General features: G+C 44.7%; 1 protein-coding gene across 8 annotated transcripts in view; it reads right to left on the bottom strand.

The window, feature by feature from the left end:
- Positions 1 to 14,253, bottom strand: part of SRGAP3 (SLIT-ROBO Rho GTPase activating protein 3) — a 255,609-nt gene extending 241,356 nt beyond the window's left edge. For 5 of the 8 annotated variants that reach the window (XM_040492081.1, XM_040492082.1, XM_040492083.1 and 2 more), the window contains exon 1: positions 13,768 to 14,250. In XM_040492081.1, coding sequence (XP_040348015.1) covers positions 13,768 to 13,834 — 67 coding nt within the window. In that variant the 5' untranslated portion in view covers positions 13,835 to 14,250. Of the gene's footprint in view, positions 1 to 13,767 lie in introns of all 8 variants that reach the window. The other 3 variants (XM_040492089.1, XM_040492090.1, XM_040492085.1) reach the window with 3 other exon arrangements.
- Between the last annotated feature and the right edge of the window lie 9,016 nt (positions 14,254 to 23,269).

Raw genomic sequence — 23,269 nt, 5'->3', positions numbered from 1 at the left:
CTCTTGTCCTTACCACCCATAGTCCATTCCGTCTACTCTGGATTTCAGCCATGTCAACCTTCTCACCATTTCCCAAGTACCCAGGCCTTTTCATAACCCCCATGCCTTTGCACATGCTGTTCTCTCTTTACAACATGCCTTTTACCACCAGCTGTGCTTCTATCCATCCTTCAAAACCCTACCGTGAAGTCCTTTCTTCTATAAGAACTTCTCCAGCTCTCCGGGGCAAAGCTGTCAATTTTCACTCTCAGTTTTCAAAGCGTGTATGGTTCCGGCACTGTCCTGATACTTCTTATACTTACTATAATCAATTAATCTATTCTTGTAACTACCTTTCCCAGAAAACACCAAGACAGGGATGGGGACTACATTTTATCCATTTTTGTATCCCCATTTCAGACACAAACCAGGATCTCAATTGACAGAAAAGACTGGATCCCTGCAAGACCCCTGCAAGTGGCCACCTAGTCCCTCTACTTCATTCCCTTGAATGAGTTGGGCAGCTCTGCACAGATACAATTGTCTGTTCTTTGGATTCTTCATCTTCCTGAATTACCTTCCAGTAAGGGCTGGGGGAAAGCCTAGATCAGCTTCATTTTGTTCCTCTAAACTGCAATCCCCAGCACAATCCTAGGTACCCTGAAGTAGAACATTTATATGTGCTTGTGTGCAAAGTCCATCATTCATTCATTCAACCAATAGTATGATCACCTAGTATATACTAAGGGCCGTTCTGGGTGCTAACAAAACACAAATGGACAAGAGAAGAAGCAAAAGTCTTGTTCTTACACACCTTCAATTCTGGTAAAGAGAAGAAATAAACAAGGGAAATATCATATGGCCATAAGAACTCTGCTGAGAACTCAAATCAGCTAATCCAAGTTACTTCACAGCTATTTAAGGTTGGGTGGTCAGGAAGTGACACGAGAGCTGAAAGCTGAATCCTAAGAAGGAGCCAGCCATGTGACAATCTAGGGAAAGAGGGTTCTAGAAAGAGGGAAAAGCTATGTGCAAAGGCCCAAAGTGGGTTACAAGCTTGGACTGTGGAGAGGTAGGGGGGCCAAGGTGGGCAGAACATGGCTTTGTAAGCCTAGCCAGTGATTTGGATTCGACTCTTATGCAATGAGATGCTACTGGAGGGTTTGCAATCAGGAGAGTAACCTGGTTAGATTTAAATTGTGTAAGGATTACTGCTAGCTGCTGTACAGAGAACGGGTTACTGGGATAAGAGAAGCAGGGAGACCAGTTAGGTCAGTAGCTTTCAACTGAGGCCTCTTTTGCACGTGCCCCCCCCCCCCCCGTCCCCCCCCGCACCCCCCCCCCCCCCCCCACCCCAGGAACCTTCACAACACCTGGAGGCATTTTTTGGTGTCACAGCTTGGGGGAGGGAAGGAGGTGCTACAGACTTCTAACAACTAACAGGCCTCAAACAACACATGTTGTGCAGGACAGGTCCCACAACAAAAACTAATCCAATTCCAAATGTCAGTAGTGCAGAGGTGGAGACACTTTGAGTTAGAAGGATGTTGCCATGGTCCCAGCAAGAGGTGATGGTAGTCTGGGCCAGGATGGTGCAGGTGGAAAAGAAAGGAAATTCACTACAATATCTTGAAATACTGAAGGGTTTTCTTCCATATTTCCTCAAGAGCTTCTGGACCAGATTCAGGCAAGGAGGGCTCTCTGTGTTCATTGCCTCAGGGATCATGCAGAGAAGGAGTCAATTCTTGGCTTTTGACTTTCAAAATAGCTTTGAGGGAATGTGGGATGACAAAGAGCCAGGATACCACCCCCAATAACCTCCTTTCCCCTTCCCAACTCTACACATGGATAAAGATTTCCAGGAGTCAGTAAAGCAAAGTGTATGTAGATTTTTTTTTTTTAATTTTTTTTTTCAACGTTTATTTATTTTTGGGACAGAGAGAGACAGAGCATGAACGGGGGAGGGGCAGAGAGAGAGGGAGACACAGAATCAGAAACAGGCTCCAGGCTCTGAGCCATCAGCCCAGAGCCCGACGCGGGGCTCGAACTCACGGACCGCGAGATCGTGACCTGGCTGAAGTCGGACGCTTAACCGACTGCGCCACCCAGGCGCCCCAATTTATGGATCTATAAGAAAATAGCCTGCACCCTGCCTCACCCCAAACAAGCCCAAGGAAAGAGGGTGATGAGGGAACCCCACACACACATTTTCAGAATCTGGGAACAGACAGGAGCTGGGCCTTTTCCCCAGGCAGAGCTCTAGGGAGGCACTGGAGGGGAATCAAGTGTGGGGCCTGGCAAGACAGGCCTGAGACAAATGTCCAGAGACGCTCACAGCCCAGCATGGTATGTGAGAACCAGGATGGCTCCCAGTGCTTGCAAACAGCACAGAAGGACTAAAGAGAGATACACAGGAAAGAGTCTCGAGATTGGGAACAAAGAAGGATCGATCACTGGCATAGACAGACCACTGACGACCCAAAGGGAAGGAGGCTATCTCAGTTGCCAAAATAGATTGATGATAACCACAACAGATGTCACTTGGCACTGCCTTAGTCCCCTGGACCTTGGGGCACAACCCTGAAGAAAACAGGAGGAACCCCAAATTGACTTAGATTTATGTCTGCCACCCTCAGCAAAAGAGAGATGAGAAATGGAAATCAAGTTACAGAGAAATAAAGAAAAACCTAGTTCTCATACACCTGAATTTGTGGCTGAGATCTGTTCACTCTGAGGCGCATGGGCTACGGGCTTTCGTGCATTCCTCTGCATCATCATTTGGCATTGACCGTACAATCCCACGGGCAGTGCTGAGGTCCATTCAAGGCACCTTGAACACAGCCTGCAGCCGACTGCATCCCTTTACTGTCACACACAGACACAGGCACACGCCATGCATATTGATCAGGGGCAAGCTGTCGCCAAATTACCATTTAAATCAATGGTTGAGCGGTCTGTAATTGGAGATGTCAAAACCCACATTTTCTAAGTGACCTCAAAACACCACATCAATATCACTTAGCTGAGCTGAATACGCATTTGTTTTACCTCTTCCCCTCTTCAAACTGCCCTCAGAGAAAAGTATAAAAATTAGCGAACTGGGCAAAAGGCAAAAAGAGAAAGAATGTGGATAATCCACAAATTGTGAATTTCAAAATGTAATCTCAGGAATACGGTCTTGTGCGATTTTCCATGAGAAACATCTACAAGATGGAATAAGTTTAAGAAAATTCATGGCCCCTTCTTGGTGATTCACACTTAACACGTTCAAGGTTCCCAGAAGTCCTGTGGGAGGGACGCCGGGTGGCTGGTTCTGTTAAGCATCTAACTCTTGACTCCAGCTCAGGTCATGATCTCACAGTTCTAGGTTCGTGAGTTGGAGCCCCTGTTGGACGCTGCATGGAGCCTGCTTGGAATTCTCTCTCTTCCACCTCCCCACCCCCCAAAAACAAGTCCTGTGGGAAACAAGCCTATTCAACTCAGTTTATGTTAGAACTCCCAAGACCCATTTGACCACGTAACTGTTTTTCCCACCTAATGCCTCTTGACATCCAATTTCGTGAATACATCTCAGGGAACACTACTCCAAACACAAATTGGCCTAATGATTATATGAATTAAGAGAAAAGAGCCAAAATCCCACTCCTGGCCAGCCAAGATATTTTATAAACACCAACAAGCCATCAGGAATGAATCATTTGCAAGTGAAATCAAGCCCAGAACACCACTTGCTGGGTCCTGTGTTAGGCCAGAGGTTCCAAAACTCAGCACCTTGAAGAAGTCGACCCCTGTCCCTTCCTGGCAGTGACAAGGACAGGACCCATCTTCTAAATGAGCCTAACCTCACCTCCTCCTGACCCTCTTATCCTTACTCTTATATCTTTGCCTCATCCCATTCTCCAAGGTACCACTCAGCTCTACCTCCCAGGCAACCACCACCGGTTGGCCTTACACCACCCACCGGAGCAATCCAACTTCATATGTTTCTTGATCACCAACTAGATGCCAGGCATGAGCATACAGCAATGCACCGATCAGAGAGAGCTTTCCTCCTCACGGAAATATGGTCTCGAAGTGTCTCTACACCAGAACCCTTCTCTGAACATTAGTTTCCACATCTGGAGGGTGAGGGAAGAAAAGTGGGGGAGTTGGACTCCCCTCCCTAGTGGAGGGGACTAGAAGAACCCTCAAATTTCCAGTCCTATATTTTCCGGTTTATGGAGGCAGATATGGCAGCCTCAGTCAAGTCTACAGAAGTGTCTTCGGTGGGCACTTTGCCAAAGGTGACTCCATGGGATGGGTGTGAAGGATCTGACACAGTTGGTGGCATCCAGGGAGAACCAGGAAAAGTTGGATTAGAAGGGGAGTTGAAGTTTCAGGAACAGTAGGAAGTCAGAGATAAAGACCCATCTCAGAGTGGTCCCCCCAGGAAAGAGACCCCTGGGTTTCAGAGCCACATTGCTATGACACGGCTTTCACCTCATTGTACAACTGGAAGTCAGGAAGGCTCTGCATAAACCCTAACTCTGCCACTGTTCCCTGTGCAATCTAATGCAACTTATTTCATTTATTTCTCTGAATGATAGAGCTTTTAGTCCATAAAATGGGAATAATAATGACTACCTCTGAGAAGTACTGAGATCACAAAATCAGATACTGTGTATATGACTGAGACCCGGAACTAAATAAAAATCAATTACCTCCCACACCTAAGTAAAGTTATATAGCCTAAAGCATGGCTTGTAACAGTCACTGAATGAATGAGTGAGTAAATGAATGAATGAGTGATTGAGGTTTCTAGAAAGGAAAGGTTGTCTTTAATAAACTCTGGTGGTAAAAACTCCAAAAATGGCCAATATAGACCTCTAGATGTACAGATTTCTCCAAACTGCAAAAAGCCTGGAATGCAGTGTTCCCAGCCACACCCTACTATGACTGTGGCAAACATCACCTCATTAAACATTTCTCTTGCTTTGAACACACAAGCCTTCACCAAATCTCCACTAATAAATATCTCCCCTGTCAGGGACAAACAAGGAACTTCAGTAAACTATGGAGAATGTTTCCTTTATCAATAAAACCCCTACTTTTTAAAAATGTTCATTATTTTTGAGAGAGAGAGAAACAGAGCATGAGTAGGGAAGGGGCAGAGAGAGAGGGAGACACAGAATCGGAAGCAGGCTCCAGGCTCCGAGCTGTCAGCACAGAACTGGATGCGGGGCTCAAATTCACGAGCTGTGAGATCATGACCTAAGCCAAAGTCCGATGCTTAACCGACTGAGCCACCCAGGTGCCCCAATCCTCTACTTTCAATGGAACAAAAAGTATAGGTGCTGTCATAGATTGTGTCTCCCCCTCCAAATTTGTATGTTGAAGCCCTAACCCACAATGTGACAATGTGATAGTATCTGGAGGTAGATGAGGCCTTTGGGAGATAATTAGGTTTAGTTGAAGGTCATGAGGGAGAGGCCCTCATGATGGGATCAGTGCCCTTAAAGAAGAGGAAGACAGACAGCCTCCTCTCTCCCTCTCTCTCTCTCTCCCTCCCTCTCTCTCTCTCTCTCTCTCTCTCCACACTGAGCAAAGGCCATGTGAGCATACGGCGAGAGGACAGCCATCTACAACACTAGGAACTGAATCTGTTGGTACCTTGATCTTGGACTTCCAGACTCCAGAACTGTAAAAATAAATGTCTGTGGTTTAAGCACCCAGTTCACAGTATTTTGTTATGGGAGCCCAAGCAGACTAAGACACATGTCAAGGAAAATAACTAAGTTAGCTAAAAGTTGTTCAGAGTAAAACTTCTCATTAGTAACGTACCGGCCACTCTCTCAGCCTATCTGGCGAAACAAAACGACCATGAGCACAGATCTGAGGGAATCACTAATTTTGCCTAGGAGAGTTGGAAGAAGGTGTCATTTTGGCAGCCACTGAACGACGGTCGGGAGTTGCCCAGACAAAGAAAGGGTGGAGGAAGGGGGACACTTTAAACAGAACAAAGGCACAAATGGCACTAGATGTGAAGGTTCCAGGAAGGGATACTGAGGATTCAGATACAAGGGATTGGCCTCATGTGGTTTTAGGAGCACAGGCCTAATATAGAGAAAACAACTAAAGATAAAACAGGAAAACTGGCTGAGGCTCCATCACCAAGACCTTTTATGGACTTCAACTTACAGGCCAGAAGTTGCAAAGCGGTGGGTTGTGAGCTGAAACTGTCCTACTGATGAGTTTGTTCAGGCAGCATAGTGTTTCTTAAAAATTTGAGTTACATTTGGGGCTCCTGGGTGGCTCAGTCAGTTAAGCGCCAACTCTTGATTTGGGCTCAGGTCATGATCTCGCAGTTTGTGAGTTCGAGCACCCCGTGAGGCTCTGCACTGGCGATGCAGAACCTGCTTGGGATTCTTTCTCTCCCACTCTCTCTGCCCCTACGCCGCTCACACTCTCTCTTAAAAACAAACAGTAAGGGGCGCCTGGGTGGCGCAGTCGGTTAAGCGTCCGACTTCAGCCAGGTCACGATCTCGCGGTCCGTGAGTTCGAGCCCCGTGTTGGGCTCTGGGCTGATGGCTCAGAGCCTGGACCCTGTTTCTGATTCTGTGTCTCCCTCTCTCTCTGCCCCTCCCCCATTCATGCTCTGTCTCTCTCTGTCCCAAAAAAATAAATAAACGTTAAAAAAAAAAAAAACAGTAAAAAATATTTTTTAAAAATTTGAGTTGCATGTAAAACTCAGGAGATTTTCAGGGCACCTGAGTGGCTCAGTCAGTTAAGCATCCGACTTCAGCACAGATCATAATCTCACAGTTTATGAGTTCAAGCCCCGCGTCAGGCTCTGTGCTGACAGCTCAGAGCCTGGAGCCCGCTTTGGATTCTGTGTCTCCTTCTCTCTCTGCCCCTCCTCCACTGGCATTCTGTCTCTCTGTCTGTCTCTCTCAAAAATAAATAAACATTAAAGAAAAATATTTTTTAAATCAGGAGATTTTCATCATGGCCTAGGATCTAGCAAACAAGTCCCAGATATGACATGAAAAGCATGAGAATAAATAATCTGAATTTCATAAACATAAATACTTTTGTGCTTCAAAGGGCACCATTGAAAAAGGGAAAGCATAACTCACAGAATGGAGGAAAATATTTGCAAATCTTATATCTGATAATGGACTTGTATCCAGAATAAAGAACTCTTATAGCTCAAAAAAGGAACCCTCCTACACTGTTGGTGGGAATGTAAATTGGTATAGCCACTGTGGAATACAGTATGTTGGTTCCTCAAAAAATTAAAATAGAAATACCATATGATCCAGCAATTACACTGCTGGGTATTTACCCAAAGAAAATAAAAACACAAATTTGAAAAGATATATGCACCCTTAGGTGTATTGCAGCATTATATACAACAGCCAATATGAAAGCAACCTAAGTGTCCATGGATAGATAGATGAATGGATAAAGAAGATGTTATGTGTTTATGTATGTATGTGTGCGTGTGTGCGGATCTAGAGAGAGAGAGAGAGAGAGAGAGAGGAATATTACTTGGCCATAAAAAAGAATGAGATCTTGCCATTTGTGACCACATGGATGAACCTAGAGGGTATTATGCTAAGTACAGTAAGTCAGACAGAGAAAGACAAATACCACCTGATCTAACTTGTATGTGGAATCTAAAAAACAGAACAAATGAACAAATAAAAACCAGAACAGACCCATAAATACACAAAACAAAATGATGGCTGTCAGAGGGAGAGGGGTAGTGGGATGAGTAAAATTGGTGAAGGAAGTGGGAGATATAGGCCTCCAGTTATGGGATGAGTAAGTCACGGGGATGAAAGGCACAGCATAGGGAATACAGTCAATGATATTATAATAGCATGGTATGGTGACAGATGGTAGCTACACTTGTGAGCACAGAGTAACGTATAGAGTTGTATCAGTACGTTATACACCTGAAACTAATGTAACATTGTGTGTCAAATATCCTTCAATTTAAAAAAGAATTTACAGCTTAAAAATAAAAAAGACATCCCCATTTTTTAAAGTTTTTAACATTTTTAAAAACTTAAAAATAAAAATGAGGAGATTTTGTTTTAAAATCCAGATGCCCTTGAAACACTAAAAGAACTGACCAGTCTGGGCTCACATCCTGCCTGGCACTGAGACTGGAGCTGAGCAGAGGCTTACGCCTCTAGGTGAGCCTTAATCAGCCACAGTCCCCACTACTCCTCGATATCTCTCCACCCAACATACTTTCCTCATTAAAGCCTGTTGAGAGTAGTGAGGGTTCCTAAAGGTCTCGTCCATTCACTCAATGCCATACTCTCTTTAAGACTAAACTCATTCTCGGGGCATCTGGGTGGCTCAGTGGGTTAAGTGACCGACTTGGGCTCAGGTCATGATCTCCAGGTCTGTGAGTTTGAGCCCATGTCAGGCTCTGTGCTGACAGCTGTGCAGAGCCTGGATCCTGCAGCCTACTTAAGATCTGTGTGTGTCTCTCTCTCTGCCCCTCCCCTGCTCATGCTCTGGCTCTGTCTCTCAAAAATAAGTAAATGTTAAAAAAATTTTTTTTATTTTTTTTTATTTTTTTTTTCCAACGTTTATTTATTTTTGGGACAGAGAGAGACAGAGCATGAACGGGGGAGGGGCAGAGAGAGAGGGAGACACAGAATCGGAAACAGGCTCCAGGCTCGGAGCCATCAGCCCAGAGCCTGACGCGGGGCTCGAACTCACAGACCGCGAGATCGTGACCTGGCTGAAGTCGGACGCTTAACCGACTGCGCCACCCAGGCGCCCCAAAAAAATTTTTTTTAAAAAGACTAAACTCATTCTCGGGGCGGCTGGGTGGCTCAGTCAGTTAATCATCTGACTTCGGCTCAGGTCATGATCTCTTGGTTCGTGAGTTCAAGCCCCCATTGGGCTCTGTGTTGACAGCTCAGAGCCTGGAGCAAGCTTGGGATTCTGTGTTTCTGTCCCTCTCTGCCCCTCCCCCGCTCATGCTTGCTCTCTCTCTCTCTCTCTCTCTCTCTCTCTCAAAAGTAAATAAACACTAGAAAAAAAAAATAAAAAATAAAGACTAAACTCATTCTGGTGCTCAATTGGGAGTTTTTGTGTTCTGAGTTTCTGTTTTTGTTTTTTCCATTTCCTTCACCGATTTTATCACCATATTTCAAGAAAACTCTTAGAAAGCCAAGAATGTATCATATACTCTGCATCTCTCACAACACCCAGCACAAGACTAAGAAGAAAGTAGATAATCAATGTTTACTGAATGAATACATAAATGAATGAGTAAATAAACACTTCTCTGTGATCTTCTTCAAAATCTGCCCTTCTTCCCCCAAATTCTAGACTTTTGCTATTAAGAAGATGGCCTAAATGACTATGGATGTATAATTAAAAACCAAAACAAAACACTAAAGTCAATCACTGTGTTTCTATTTCAATTTTCTATTAGGTTGAAATGGAAATGGGAACTCTAGATAAATGCAGAATAGATCATTATGTGTGACAGCAAGATGAATGAGAGCCCAGGGCACTGAGAACTCTGGCAAATAAGATTACCAAACACTATCGGTGATCTTTGAGGGAACTGTGAAAAACAGGATAAGTGCCAAAATGCTGGAGATGGGCAAATGTTGTTCTGATTTTCAAAAGGGGAAGAAGTTAGAGCTTGCCATTTCCAGACTAGAGAATGTGATGTCACTCTCAAGCAAAGTGCTTGAACAGATTCATAAAGGGACACTGGCAAGCACCTCAGACAGGAAATAGAGTCCATCTGGGGCCAGCACAGGGTCACCAAGAACAACTCATATGAAATTCATTTCATTTGCTTCTCTCTGACAAAGATCCTAATAACTTAGTGGATTGGAGAAATAGAGCATGTAAAATAAATATGGTACAGTGAAGGGGTGGGCAGTGAAAAGGACTAATTCAATCCTTGGGCTATATTAATAGAAGCAATACATGCAGCATAAAGGAGGTGATAGTTGTGTTTCTTTCTCTGATCACATCAAAAGCCTCTCATATAGAACTGAGAAACACTCGTTTTTCTTTTTTTTTTTTACTGTTTATTTTTGAGAGAGAGACAGACAGAGAGACAACAAGTGGGGGAAGGGCAGAGAGAGAGACACACACAGGATCTGAAACAGGCTCCAGGCTCTGAGCTGTCAGCACAGAGTCTGACATGGGGCTCGAACTCAGTAACAGCAAGATCATGACCAAGGCTGAAGTGGGACACTTAGCAGACTGAGCCACCCAGGCGCCCCTAGAACTTAGAAACACTCTTAAAGGGGGTACCTGGGTGGCTCAGTCAGTTAAGCGTCTGACTTCAGCTCAGGTCATGATCTCACAGTTCCTGAATTCAAGCCCCAAGTCGGGCTCTGTGCTGACAGCTCAGAGCCTGGAGCCTGCTTCAGATCTGTGTCTCTCCCTCTCTCTCTCTCTGCCCCTCCCTGTTCATGCTCTGTCTCTCTCTCTCAAAAATAAATAATAAGACATTTAAAAAATGTTTTAAATAAATAAATAAAGTAAAATAAAAGCATAAAGCTCTCATCTAGACAGTGCTCTCAAGGGCACCATAACCACCATCACCCTTTCATCTACTGCCCTCACGGAGATGGTAGACCAACTATCACAAATCATCTTACTTGGCCAGCTTCACTCATTTATTGTATCTGTCAAGCACCCAAAGGCACTTGGGAGTTTGTAACCAGGATACAGTAAATCCAAAGCAAAGTGAAGATGATTAAGCAGCAGATAAGCATCTTATGTGAGTAAATGAGGATAATCATAGTGGGGCTATGATCAGAGTCTCTAACATCCAATGGGCAGTCATGGGGAAGAATCATCTATCTTGTTCTATGAACCCCCAAGGAGAAGATACTATAGAACCAATAGATGAATATAAAAACCACTTACAGCAGCCAGGGCTATTAAAGGTAGAATATGTGGACTTGGGAGGTGATGAGTTCCCCATCACTGGACATGTACAAGCACATGGTATACTACTGCATTGCAAATATATAATCAAAGGGATTCAGGTAACTGATGAGGCAAGAGAAGGCATGGATCTGATATTTCTTTTACAATAGGGAAAAAAAATAGTGTTAAAACATTCTCCTCAGGTCAATAAATTCTTCAAAAAGAAATAAAAGAGAGTAAGTCAACAAAGAACTCAGTATCATTTTTAAAAACCAAAAATGCCCCTCACTAAATTCACAGAGGACCAAATCTATCTAAGTAGGCGAAGGGTTTGCACCAAACTGGTCAAATGATACCCAGGGAGAAAGGAAACAGGCTTCAGGCGTTATTTTTGGTGATTGGTCAAACATTCTTCAGAGGCAAGCAACAAAGGCAAGGGATAAAAGTAAGAGGGTAAACAATGGAACGATCAAGAGACAGCCAGTCCCCACCACAAAACCGCCATCTGCCACTGACATCAATCCTTCAAGGGCCAGCCTCGGGCAAACAATGCAATGGGAAAGAAGACCAGCTACCTTCACATTTCTGGCCTTGTGACCTTGGGCACGTCACTCAACCTGACAAGGCCTCAGTTTCCTCATCTCTAAAGCTGAGCTCATTCATACAAACACTTTCCGTACATTGTGTAGGCCAAGAGTAGTGATGTTTGGGAGTGAGCCAGACAGAGAAACTGTAGAGCCCTGTGCGTACATCATCAGGAACTATGATGATGATTAACAAACAGAATTTTGAAGGGAAAAGATTCCAGACGGTTTCAGGCACAGCAACATCCTGGCCTAAGTCGTGTGGGTGTCAATTCTAAAGGAATAAAATTCAACTCCTTTAACCAGAATGTAGAGACCCTTAGGGTCTGGAAGAGACAAGATCATCTGGACAAATTTCCTGCCGGAAATGCATGACCTTGGACTTGCTAAGTAGTTGTTAAAATAAAGGTGAAAGGTAAAAAAGTAAAAGAATCAGCCGGAGCAATAAATGCTTCATTGATCCTCAAGCCAAGTTCACGGGCCCTGTGGCAGTGATCCAAAAACAAGACGAGCGTTATTTCCTACCAAGACAATGCTAACAAAAACCCCAAACTGTCCAAAACTCAGCATTCGCTTCTCTAGTATGGCATTTTTCATGAGAACCTCAGTTAAAAAGAACTATAATACTCAGCCAAATTCATCTTACAAAACATAAACTCCCTAAAAAGTGTGTATGCAAAGGCCGAAACTGGGCTTTTGTATTGATGCAGCCGGGTGAGTTCAAATCTCTGACCAGTAAAGGGCCTGTGACTAAATTTTCAGCAAGGCTGAAACATCCTAAGTCAGTTTGCCACACTGAGCTGAAACCTAGAGAACGTTTTCAGCTCCCTTTGCCCTGGGGTCTACCCCCAGAGGTGATTAGCATGCCGGGTCTGACCAGGACTAGAAGACACAAGAGGGTTGGGAGACTGGAAAAAAAAAAAAAACAAAGCCCTCCCCTGTTGGCCGCTCCCCTCCCAAAGGTTCCCAAGCATCGGGAGCGTGTGCAGCAGCTGTGGATGTCGGGCCCCTGCCGCTCCCGGGGAGACTTCCTGGGTCACTGAGTCTGGAGCTGCAGAAGCACCTAAAAGCAGGTGGGGCAGCCTCAGGTCACCTGAGCCCCAAATAATCAACTTGCTCAAACAGTCCACCCACAATCTCAAGAGCAAGCGTCAGTATCCATTGAAGATGTATTTTGTCTTTAGTCTTTCTGTGGGAGACCACAAACACACCCTGTGTCGCAGCAAGGAGATCCAGGACCAGAGAGAAAACAGACACTAAGAGACGCAGGCCCAGGCTTCCCTCAGGGTCTGTCCTCGGAGAAAGGGTGAGTATGGAGCTTTTAGATTTTCCTTGCCAAAACTGAGTCTAGAACTCATGAAGGTGGGAGAACCCCCTCTGGCGTGAACCAGGATTCTGCCTGCATTTGTCTATGCGACTGTGTCCGGTTCCCTATTTCGCCTTGCTGGTGCGGATTTAGGGAGTAGTTTCTGAGAGGAGCGTGCACCCCATGGCCCCAAAGCTGGAACAGGCAGCCAGAGGTCATCCCACCCTGCTGGCAGCCTTCCTCTGGTGCTACGGAAGCCAGGCAGCTCCTACCAGCCGAAACGGCACACTAAGCTGTTGGCTTTGAATGAAGGCTGATGACCCTACACGCTAGCAGGCAGACGGGCGGTGATTGGGGCTGCACACTGCGAGAGAATACATTTTCTGCACCGAGCTCCCTCTTTATGCCTAAATGCCTGCATTAGTTTGGATCAATATGCCCCATAACAGTTAATCCATGGCAACCCAGGCCAGCCGAGAGACACTGACAAAGAAGTGCAACCCAGGGATGCTGCTTCTGTGTGCACATGCATGTGAATTCCAGCCCAGAGAAAGGGGCAAGGGAAAGCAACAAGAAACCAAAAAGAATAAAGAAACATAAAAGCAGATAGTAAAAAAATCACATTAAGGGGCTTTCAGCATGGGAGGGGGGAAGAGGCAGTGACTGTCAAAATGGCCTTAGAGTGACATGTCACGGCCAAGATGATGGAGTATCCACGACACTCCTAAAGCCGGGCGTAGGATCCTCCTCACACACCTGCAATGCAGTGATTGCTGCCCATTCTATAATCCACACTCCCAGAGCCAGGGCTCTCTGCAGTTGAAACCAGTCTGGACTTGTGCGGCTGCCACTGTTCCTACTCACAATAAGATTATTGATGCATAACAACATTTCGTGATGGCAGGGAGGAAAAAGGGTAAAAGAAAGCCAGAGCAAGAGAAAAAAGGAAAGGGGAGGGGAAGCATGACTCCCCAGCCCGCATCTCACCTTTTATTTGGGCTTCATATTCAGCAATGATCTCTTTGTCTTTCTTGAACTTAGTTTGAGATGACATCTTCCAACGTGGCCAAAGGCACTGACAGGCTGTTTGATTTATTTCTCTTTTTCTTCCCCAGTCCTCTCTCAAGCCCTGGTAATCACTCGGCTCTAGTCGATTTCACAGGGTTTAGGGACTAATCTCTTTTACTCGGCTGCAGAGCCAGGGGGGGAGAAAAATGCCTCTCGTTCTGGGAGGAAAATTCTCTTTACTTGCCGAAAAAATGTCTCTAGTAGCTTGGTCTGGTCAGCTCCTCTTGCAAAAGAAGAACTACCGCCCCTAGGAGCACAGTAACCTGCCCCAGATTTTCAAGATTTTTCTTCCACAAAAATAATAACTGAGAGCAATCACACACACATGCACACAAACACACTCACGCGTGCACTCTCGCACTCAACCGACACACACACAGTCGTGATGCACACGCACACATACACACACACACTCTCACTCACTCACACCCGCTCACCCACCCACCCACACACACACACACATACACACACACATCCACAGAGGCGCGGCGCCTCCTTGCTTGTGCAGTCAGTCTCCGGCTGGCTTTCGAAGGCTCTGCTAAGGAGATGGTCAGGTTGCCAGAGGGCCGGTCATCTCGCATCCTCCCTTCCTTCGGCGCCTCTGGTCTGATGTACAGTGAGGATCAAAGCCAGAAGAGCGAGATGGAAGTTCTCCTGCTGCAAGGCTTAAGCTCCGGTGAACCACGGCTGGACTGCTCGCCCTGCAGGGCTGGCTGAGCACTCCCCCACCCACCTCGTCACCAAGCTCCACCTCCCGGATTTTATAACAACTGACACATTGTAGCCTACAGGAGAGCAGAACTCATTGCAAGCAGAAAGGGGAAGAAATGCTCACAAAAGGGAAGGCAGCAGGAAAAAAAAATCGGGTTGGAAAGGCCTGAGAGGCCCCTGCAAACTCCATTAACAATCGTGTTAGGAATTTTTCTTCCAAAAACTTCAAAAGTCTCACCTTTTCTTTGCACCATGCAGTTTAATTTCTCAAAGCAATGGCTATGTGACAGTTTGTTACTCTGTAGGGATTGTCTCGCAGAGGGGAGAGGCTGACCCATGTAGGCAAGCTCATTAATATTTGTTGAGCAATTGCGGGGTGGCAGGGACAATGCCAGGCATTTCAGACATGCAGCTTTGCAAAGCTGTTGAGAGCAGGCATGCTAGAAACACCCAGCTGCTTCACTGTCTCTTAGAGCTTCAGCCAAATCAATAACTCATTGAGCCTCAGTTTCCTCACCAATGAAATGGGCTCTCTTTAGGGCTCTTTAATTCATTCTTTCAACAAATATTTATTGAAAGCTTACCATAGGTCAGGCATTATTCTGGATACAGGGATACAGCAAGAGTCAAAATAGGCACAGACATTAAAAAAAAAAAAAAAAAAAAAATCCCTGTCCTCCTGGAGCAGTTCCAGGGTCTCTACTTGACACAACTCTGGGAAATCCCCACCACTCACGTTAATATTCTCAGTAATGGTAGAACCCAGAATGCACTGTGAATGGTGCCTCCTGGAGTCACACGAGGCAAGAGGCCCGGGAAGGGGAAGATGAATAAACAAAATGAGTAAATTATACTACAATGTAAAGAAGGTAAGTGCTATTGGGGAAGAAAATATTGTAGGGTAAAGGACTTCAAAACTGAGGGAGCTCTTGGGAGGATCAAATAAAAATGTAGAGCTAAGCTTAGCACAGTGCTGGGCACATAGTAAACACTCAATAAATGGTAGCAATTATTATTACCCCATGATATCCCCCACAAAGAAACCTAACAACATAGTATAAGTATCCCTGTTTCACAGATGATGGAAGAGAGGCCCAGATATAGGAAGTGACTTACCCAAGGTCACCAGCATATCAAAAAATAGGCTATCTGACATCAGATTTTGACCACGCAAATGCTCAAATAGCCTGCATTCTACTAGAGAGATTAAACCCATTTCAGGAGCACCAGGGTGGCTGTCGGTTGAGCGTCCAACTCCTGATTTTGGCTCAGGTCATGATCTCACAGTTCGTGGGATTGAGCCTTGCTTCAGGCTCTGCGCTGACAGCACAGAACCTGCTTGGGATTCCCTCTCTCCCTCCCTCTCTCTCTCTCTCTTTCTCTCTGCCCCTCCTCACCCCATGCACAAGCTCACACACACACACTCTCTCTCAAAATAAATGAATAAACATTAAAAAAAAACATTTCAGATGCACTTAAGTAGAAAAGATTTGTTCTCTAAAAATAAAATCAAGCACTCGGGGCGCCTGGGTGGCGCAGTCGGTTAAGCGTCCGACTTCAGCCAGGTCACGATCTCGCGGTCTGTGAGTTTGAGCCCCGCGTCGGGCTCTGGGCTGATGGCTCAGAGCCTGGAGCCTGTTTCCGATTCTGTGTCTCCCTCTCTCTCTGCCCCTCCCCCGTTCATGCTCTGTCTCTCTCTGTCCCAAAAATAAATAAACGTTGGAAAAAAAATTTTAAAAAAATAAATAAATAAAAATAAAATCAAGCACTGTAGGGTTGCTGACCACAGGAATTACACATATTAAGAGTGTCCTTAATATGTATTATCCCCCAAGTTTGGTATTTTCACAAATTTCTCAAAACAGTCTTATATTTGCCCATTACATTTTATATAATAAATGATTGGATTTGGGTTCAGAAATGAATCCATTCCAGTCCATTGAGGTTTCCCAGAGAGGGTGGCAGTTGCAATGGGTCTCCTCAGACAGGCATGAGGCCCAGAGGTTGTAGGGGGGAGGTCGGGAAGAGACAGGATATTCCTATGGAGCAAACAGTATGAGCTAAGCCTGCAGATAGAGAGACATAGGATCTGCCTGGAGAGAGCACATGGGAAAGTGCAGACGGTGAACCACAGGGCTTATTACAGCTTCATGTCCAGAGACAGGAGGTCGCAGAGTTCACAAATACTCTCCCCCAACCTGTGCCATCACCCCCCTGCCTCACCCTTCCCATGGGCTTGCTCAGGCCCTCTGAGGTTCCCCTCTGGACCAGTTTAAAAGAGTGAAAGCCACACATGTTACCTGAAAAAGATGTGCTCAGAGATTAGCATCCCTGCCTCAAGACTAACCCTCGAAGGAAGATCAGAGTTAAGTACTTTGCATCTTGGGACATGAGAGACAGGATTCCCTGCCTGGCTCTGCCACGGCAGTTCTGAGAACTAGCCCAAATGACTTAACCTGCTGTTGCTAGTTGGAGGCAGGAACTAGTGAATGTCAGCCTTTCTCGCCATTACTTAAATTTCGAGTCCAGAGATATTTCTGGGAGACCCAAGTACAGGCACTGAGCCACAGAAACATCACAAAAGGCTTTATGAAACTGAAGTGAGGTATGGTATAGGGCCACATGCTGAGCGGCAAAAGAAGCTGGATTTTGGTGTGAGACAGATGGCGATTAAAATTCCAGTTCTGCTGCTTACCAGCGTGGGGCTGGCCCTGAGTACCTTCTGTGCCTTCCCTGAGCCTCACTCCCGTTTCCTCGCCTGTAAAATGGTGGATCCAACGTGATTATGAACTTAGAGTGCCTGGCACGTGGCAGAGGTCCCACAGATGTTATTTCTTTTTCAGGGCCCAACCCCCCCCGGGGCTTGGATCAGAGCTGGGGCTCCGCAGATCCCCCCTCCGTGCCCCGGGTTAGGAACCGGAAGAGAAAAAAAAAGAAGAAAAGGGTCCCCCAGGGCCTAGGATCACAGCCGGGGCTCCACAGATTCCCCCCCCCCCCCCCCCGACCCACCCCGTCAGGAACCGGAAGAGAAAAAAAAGAAGAAAAGGGTTATGTCCCCTGCAAATACATCACCACACACAGTGAACCCACATCAACCAGAATCTTCCTTCCCCAAGAAGAGGTAGTATGACTGGGGCAAGTCCCCTGGGACAATGTACTCCACTTGCTCCTTCCGATCCTCACCATGGCTCACAGGCCCTTCTGTGACACTCCCCTCCACGTAGCTACCTCTTCCTTGCCATGAGAACGAAGTGCCAGGCCTGATGACTACCCTTCACAAGGCAGTAACAGAACTCACACTTTTCCCAAAAACAAGTGTGCTGTGGTGGGCAACAGGGCTCTACCATGTAATCTGATCTGTGCCACCCCCAAGGATGGGAGTACCTACTGAAAGCGTATATTCCATTTACCTTGGGCTCATTTCCTAAATTCGTTTAGGTATTCCTGAATTATACTAATAGCTAGTATTTATTGAGCCCTCATTCTATCCAGGCACTGGGCCAAGTACTTTATTTAGATTTTATCACTGACTTCTTGCTACAACCCAATGGGTCAGGTTCTGTAATCATCCTTGTTTTACAGAGAGGGAAACAGAGGCAGAAAGCAATGAAGCAATTCCAAGATCACACAACTAGCTACCAACTGAATCGCATTCAAACCCAGAGTCTGACCGTTATCAGGGCACAAGGACCTGATCGGCATACAATTCTATACCAGAGCAATCATCGTAGGAATAACTGCTGTCAAGTATTGACTTTTTTTTTCAATCAATACAATGCTCAACCTAAAGTTTGCTATTAAAAATAGAATTTAGGTGTAAAAACATAAGGAAGGGGCACCTGGGCGGCTCTGTCAGTTAAGCATCCAACTTCGGCTCAGTTCATTATTTCTTGGTTCATGCGTTCAAGCCCCCCATTGCGCTCTGTGCTGACAGCTCAGAGCTTGCAGCCTGTTTCGGATTCTGTGTCTCCCTCTCTCTCTGCCCCTCCCTCACTTGTGCTCTGCCTCTCTCTGTCTCTCAAAAATAAATAAACGTTTAAAAAAATGTTTTTAATGTAAAACAAATAAGGAAAACATATCAAAAATGGCCATTGATGAGGCTTAAATTACAATTAAGAGCTGATTAACACAAAACCCACTAAACTGATTTTTTTTCCTAGTAGGAAAAAAAAATTTTTTTTAAAGATTCTACTTGAAGGAAGAATGACCAGAAAAGTTTGGGGTTTAAAGCTTTTTTTTTTTTTTTTTTGGTCAAATATGAAAACTCCCCAAGATAACTAATAAGAGTTGATATCTTCTGTGACATTCCCCAAATGCTACCAATTACTTCATCCTTGACTGGCTCAGGAACTAATTCTGCCCTTCAGTCTCTGCTCAGCAGAATGGAAGCAACAACAGAACTTAGCTAGTTAGTGCCAGAATCGCATACAAATTAACAGCGGCAATGACAACAAGCCATGCGTGTATATACTGGTTTATATTTTGTAAAGCCCTTTCATATTGTTTATCTTATTTGGTCTTCACAATAATCCTGGCAGAGAGCACAAGTAGCCTGTTTTTAGTCCCTGTTTGAGGAAAGGAGTATATAAGTGATAGCTTCTATGGGATAATTATTTTATAGCCTCACATATGAGGACGGCCTTCCTAACTATGTCACAAAACCCGTAAGCCGTAAAAGGATGACACAGTCAACTATATGACAATTTTTTTATTAATGTTTTTATTTATTTTTGAAGGAGAGAGGCAGAGTGTGGATGGGGGAGGGGCAGAGAGAGAGGGAGACACAGAATCCCAAGCAGGCTCCAGGCTCTGAGCTGTCAGCACAGAGCCTTATGCAGCGCTTGAACCCATGAACCGTGAGATCATGACCTGAGCCGAAGTCAGTCGCTTCACCAACTGAGCCACCCAGGTGCCCCAACTATATAACAAGTTTTTCAAAATTCTGCCCAGCCAAAAAGCACCATAAACAAAGTCAAAGACAAACTGCAAACTGAGGAAGAATATTTGCAACACCTGTTTATAAGCTGAGAACTAATTTCCCTAGTACACAAAAACATACAAATTTCCCTAATATACAATTCCAACAAATACTTGGACATGAATGTTCATAACAGCACTGTTCATGACAGCCAAAAAGTGGAGACAATCCAAATGTCCATCAACGGATAGATGGAGAAATAAAACATGTTCTATCCATACAATGGAATATTATTCAGCCATAAAAAGAAATGAAGCACTGATAATGATGCAATATGAACGAACCCTGAAACACATTATGCTGGCTGAAGGAAGCCAGACAGAAAAAGCTACTTATTGTAGAAGTCCATGTATATGAAATATCCAGACTAGATAAACCCACAGAGACAGAAAAAAGATTAGGGGCTGCCAGGAGCTGTGGCAGGTGAGGAAAATAGGGAGTGACTGCTTAATGGATACAGGGTCTCGTTGGTGGTGATGAAAATGTTTTGGAACTAGAAAGAGGTAATGATTGCACAACATTGTGAATGTACTAAATGCCACTGAACTGCACACTTTGAAATGGTTAATTTTGTCATGTGAATTTCACTTCAATAAAAAATGAATACAAAAAAAAAAAAAAAAAAAACTTCCTTCAAACCCGTGAGAAAAACACCAACAGTCCAGTAGAGAAAAAGGAAAAGGCAACAAATCACAATTCACAAAAAGGGGAAAAGGGGAAAACCTATGAAATTTTAATCAGCCTCATTCATAATGAGCATAAGTCAGCATGGCTAGATCCAGGGGCTCTAACAATGTCAACAGAACACTGTATGTCTTCCTCCAACTCCCCACTCTGCTTTCCTGCATGGTGGCAGGCTGTCCCCACAAGATGGCAAAGATGGCCCCAATAGCTCCAGGCTCAATTCCCTCAGCTTGGCAATTCCAGCACAAAGGCAGCCTTTCCCAAGAGTTCTAGCTAAAGTCTCAAGAATAGCCAACTGGCCTGGGCTGGGATGCATGGCTATCCATGAATCAATCACGGTGGCCAGAAGGTGGAATGTTCTGCTTCACCAGGCGTGGATCATGGGCTTGCCCCTGGAGCTGTGGGATGAGGTGAGTCCCAAACAATCCACATCACCCAAGAGATTCCCAAAGAAGGATCAAGGTGCTATCTCCAGATGGAGGAATGGATTCTGGATGAGCAAAATCAACATGTGTCTGCTATGGAAAAGATTGGGGAGGGGAGCCTGGGTGGTTTAGTCAGTTAAGCATTTGACTCTTTTTTTATACATATAACATTTTATTAGGAATAATACTGACTTACGGTTTATCGACTGCCTATCATCTGTAGGGCACTATGTTAGACTCTGTGAATATAACAGTGAGTGACTGAATGATCAAGTCTAGGTATTTGATTTCAAGGAATTTAAAATCTAGTCTATCTAAACTCCATAGTAATTTTAAGGGCATGATACTATATTCCCATTTTAACATTTATTTATTTTTGAGACAGGGAGAGACAGAGCATGAATGGGGAAGGGTCAGAGAGAGAGGGAGACGTAGAACCCAAAACAGGCTCCAGGCTCTGAGCTGTCAGCACAGAGCCCGACGCGGGGCTCGAACTCATGGACCACGAGATCATGACCTGAGCCGAAGTCGGACGCTTAACTGACTGAGCCACCCAGGCACCCCTATATTCCCATTTTAAAGATAATAAAAGTAAGTCTCAAAGTTAACTAAAACATCCAAGTTAACATAGGGAATAATTTGTAGCATCAAGGGTGAAAGGTAAGTCTATCAGATTCTAAAGCCCATTATTTTTTCTCTTTGTTATACCTATTAAAAGTTTTTCCACATTTAGTAGGTAAAATGGAGATCAAATAGCTCAAATTAAATGGTGCAAAAGGAAGGAGTTTGAGAAAATAATCTTTTTCCTCCAGCTATCATTTTAGGTGCCATGATGTATTATATATTCAAATGTTGCCCAATTGAAAAAATAAATCAACATGCCAAGGAAATACAGAAAACATGGAGACAAATTAGGTGATGACGATAATTCATGTGAGAAGTACCTAGTTTGGACAAACAGAAAAAAAGTGATAGAAACACATTATCAGATTTGCTAAAGAAATCAGATGGTTCAATGATGAAAGAAATGTTATAGGTACTTGGAAGTAAGATTTATGGTGTTTGAATATGGCAAGAGTTGCCTTTATGCTAGGGAATATAAGTGATCTTTTATCTGTGTGTGTGCAAATAAAGATGTAAAATAAGCATCCGACTCCTGATTTCAGCTCAGGTCATGATCTCATCGTCATGAGATTGAGCCCCGCGTCCATGCCCCATGCAGAGCCTGCTTAAAATTCTCTCTCCCTCTCCCTCTGCCCCTCCCCTGCTAGCTCACTCTCACACTCTCTCTCTCTCAAAAAACAAACAAAGATGGGGGGGTGAGGAAGGGAAATTCACAGAAGCGATCTATCCATGGAGGTGCACCTGCATGGCTCAGTTGGTTAAACATCCAGCTCCTGATCTTGGCTCAGGTGATCATCTCATGGTCTGTGAGACTAAGCACCTTGTCAGGCTCTGCGCTGAGCTGACATTGTGGAGCCTGCTTAGGATTCTCTCTCTCTCTCTCTCTCTCTCTCTCTCTCTGCTCATGCACACTCTCTCTCTTTCTCAAAATAAATAAATAAACATTTTAAAAAATTAAAAAAAGAAGAGATCCATGGAAAATGTAAACACTTTGGCCCATTATCCTCCCCAGAGAAGAAAAAGTGACATAGCCAATTGGTGAACTTGAAAAGAGAGACTGAATTTCCCCCTTCATCTTCTCTTTTTGGATGTCTCCGCTTACAAAAAGGATACATTTGGCTCTGTTCTTCTGACCTTGCATTAAGAGGAAGGGCAGGGCTAGCTGTGCCCTGTCCCCTTGTGGAGGACACCTGTGGTAGCCACAACTAGCTGGGAGAGTCTAATTCAGGGATAAAGAGTTAACTCCCCTCTAGGACACTTGCCTAAACCATGTCCTCCAATCTAGTTTTATCATGAATAAAGCTTACGTTTTAAGAAGCAAAATAACAAAGTTTTTGGAGCTAGGTTGGAAGCCTGGCTTTGCCATCACTAGCTGCATGACCTTGGGCACGTTGCTGGCTGGCACCTAGTAAATGCCTCATAAGTGTTTGTTAAACAAATAAAGACTCTCCATGTTAAACAAACATCCATCTGTCTCCTTTATTTACTTCTCAGTTGGTTCAAAACTTGAAAGGGGAAGAAAAGGTTGTAATATATTAACCCCATGAAAGCCCAACACTAAAGAACTTACAGCTTTTCAAGTTTTTTTAATTCTAAGGTATAAGGTCAATCACATCAGTGCACAGTTGTGGGTACTTTGTCAGATGGTCAAGAGTCTCAGTCTCTTTGAGCTGCTATAACAAAATACCACCACTTGGGTGGCTTATAAACAGCAATCATTTATTTCTCACAGTTCTGGAGGCCGGAAGTTCAAGACAAGGGTGCCAGTGTAGTTGGGGAGGGTCCTTTTCTGGGTCACAGACTTCTCCTTGTATGCTCGCAAGGCAGAAGCTCCCTCGGGTCTCTTTTATAAGGGCACTAATCCCTCTCATAAAGCCTCCACCCTCGTGGCCTAATCACCTCCTAAAGGCTCCACCTCCTAACACCGTCACATCAGGTGTTAGAATTCCAACATGTACATTTTTGAGGGACACAAACATGCAGACCACAGCACCAAGCT

The sequence above is a fragment of the Herpailurus yagouaroundi genome, unplaced genomic scaffold (genome assembly GCF_014898765.1).
Source record: "Herpailurus yagouaroundi ecotype Mexico unplaced genomic scaffold, PumYag 183, whole genome shotgun sequence".
Taxonomy (NCBI): domain Eukaryota; kingdom Metazoa; phylum Chordata; class Mammalia; order Carnivora; family Felidae; genus Herpailurus; species Herpailurus yagouaroundi.
Note: the sequence above shows the minus strand (reverse complement) of the source record. Positions and strands in the feature narration are given on the sequence as shown.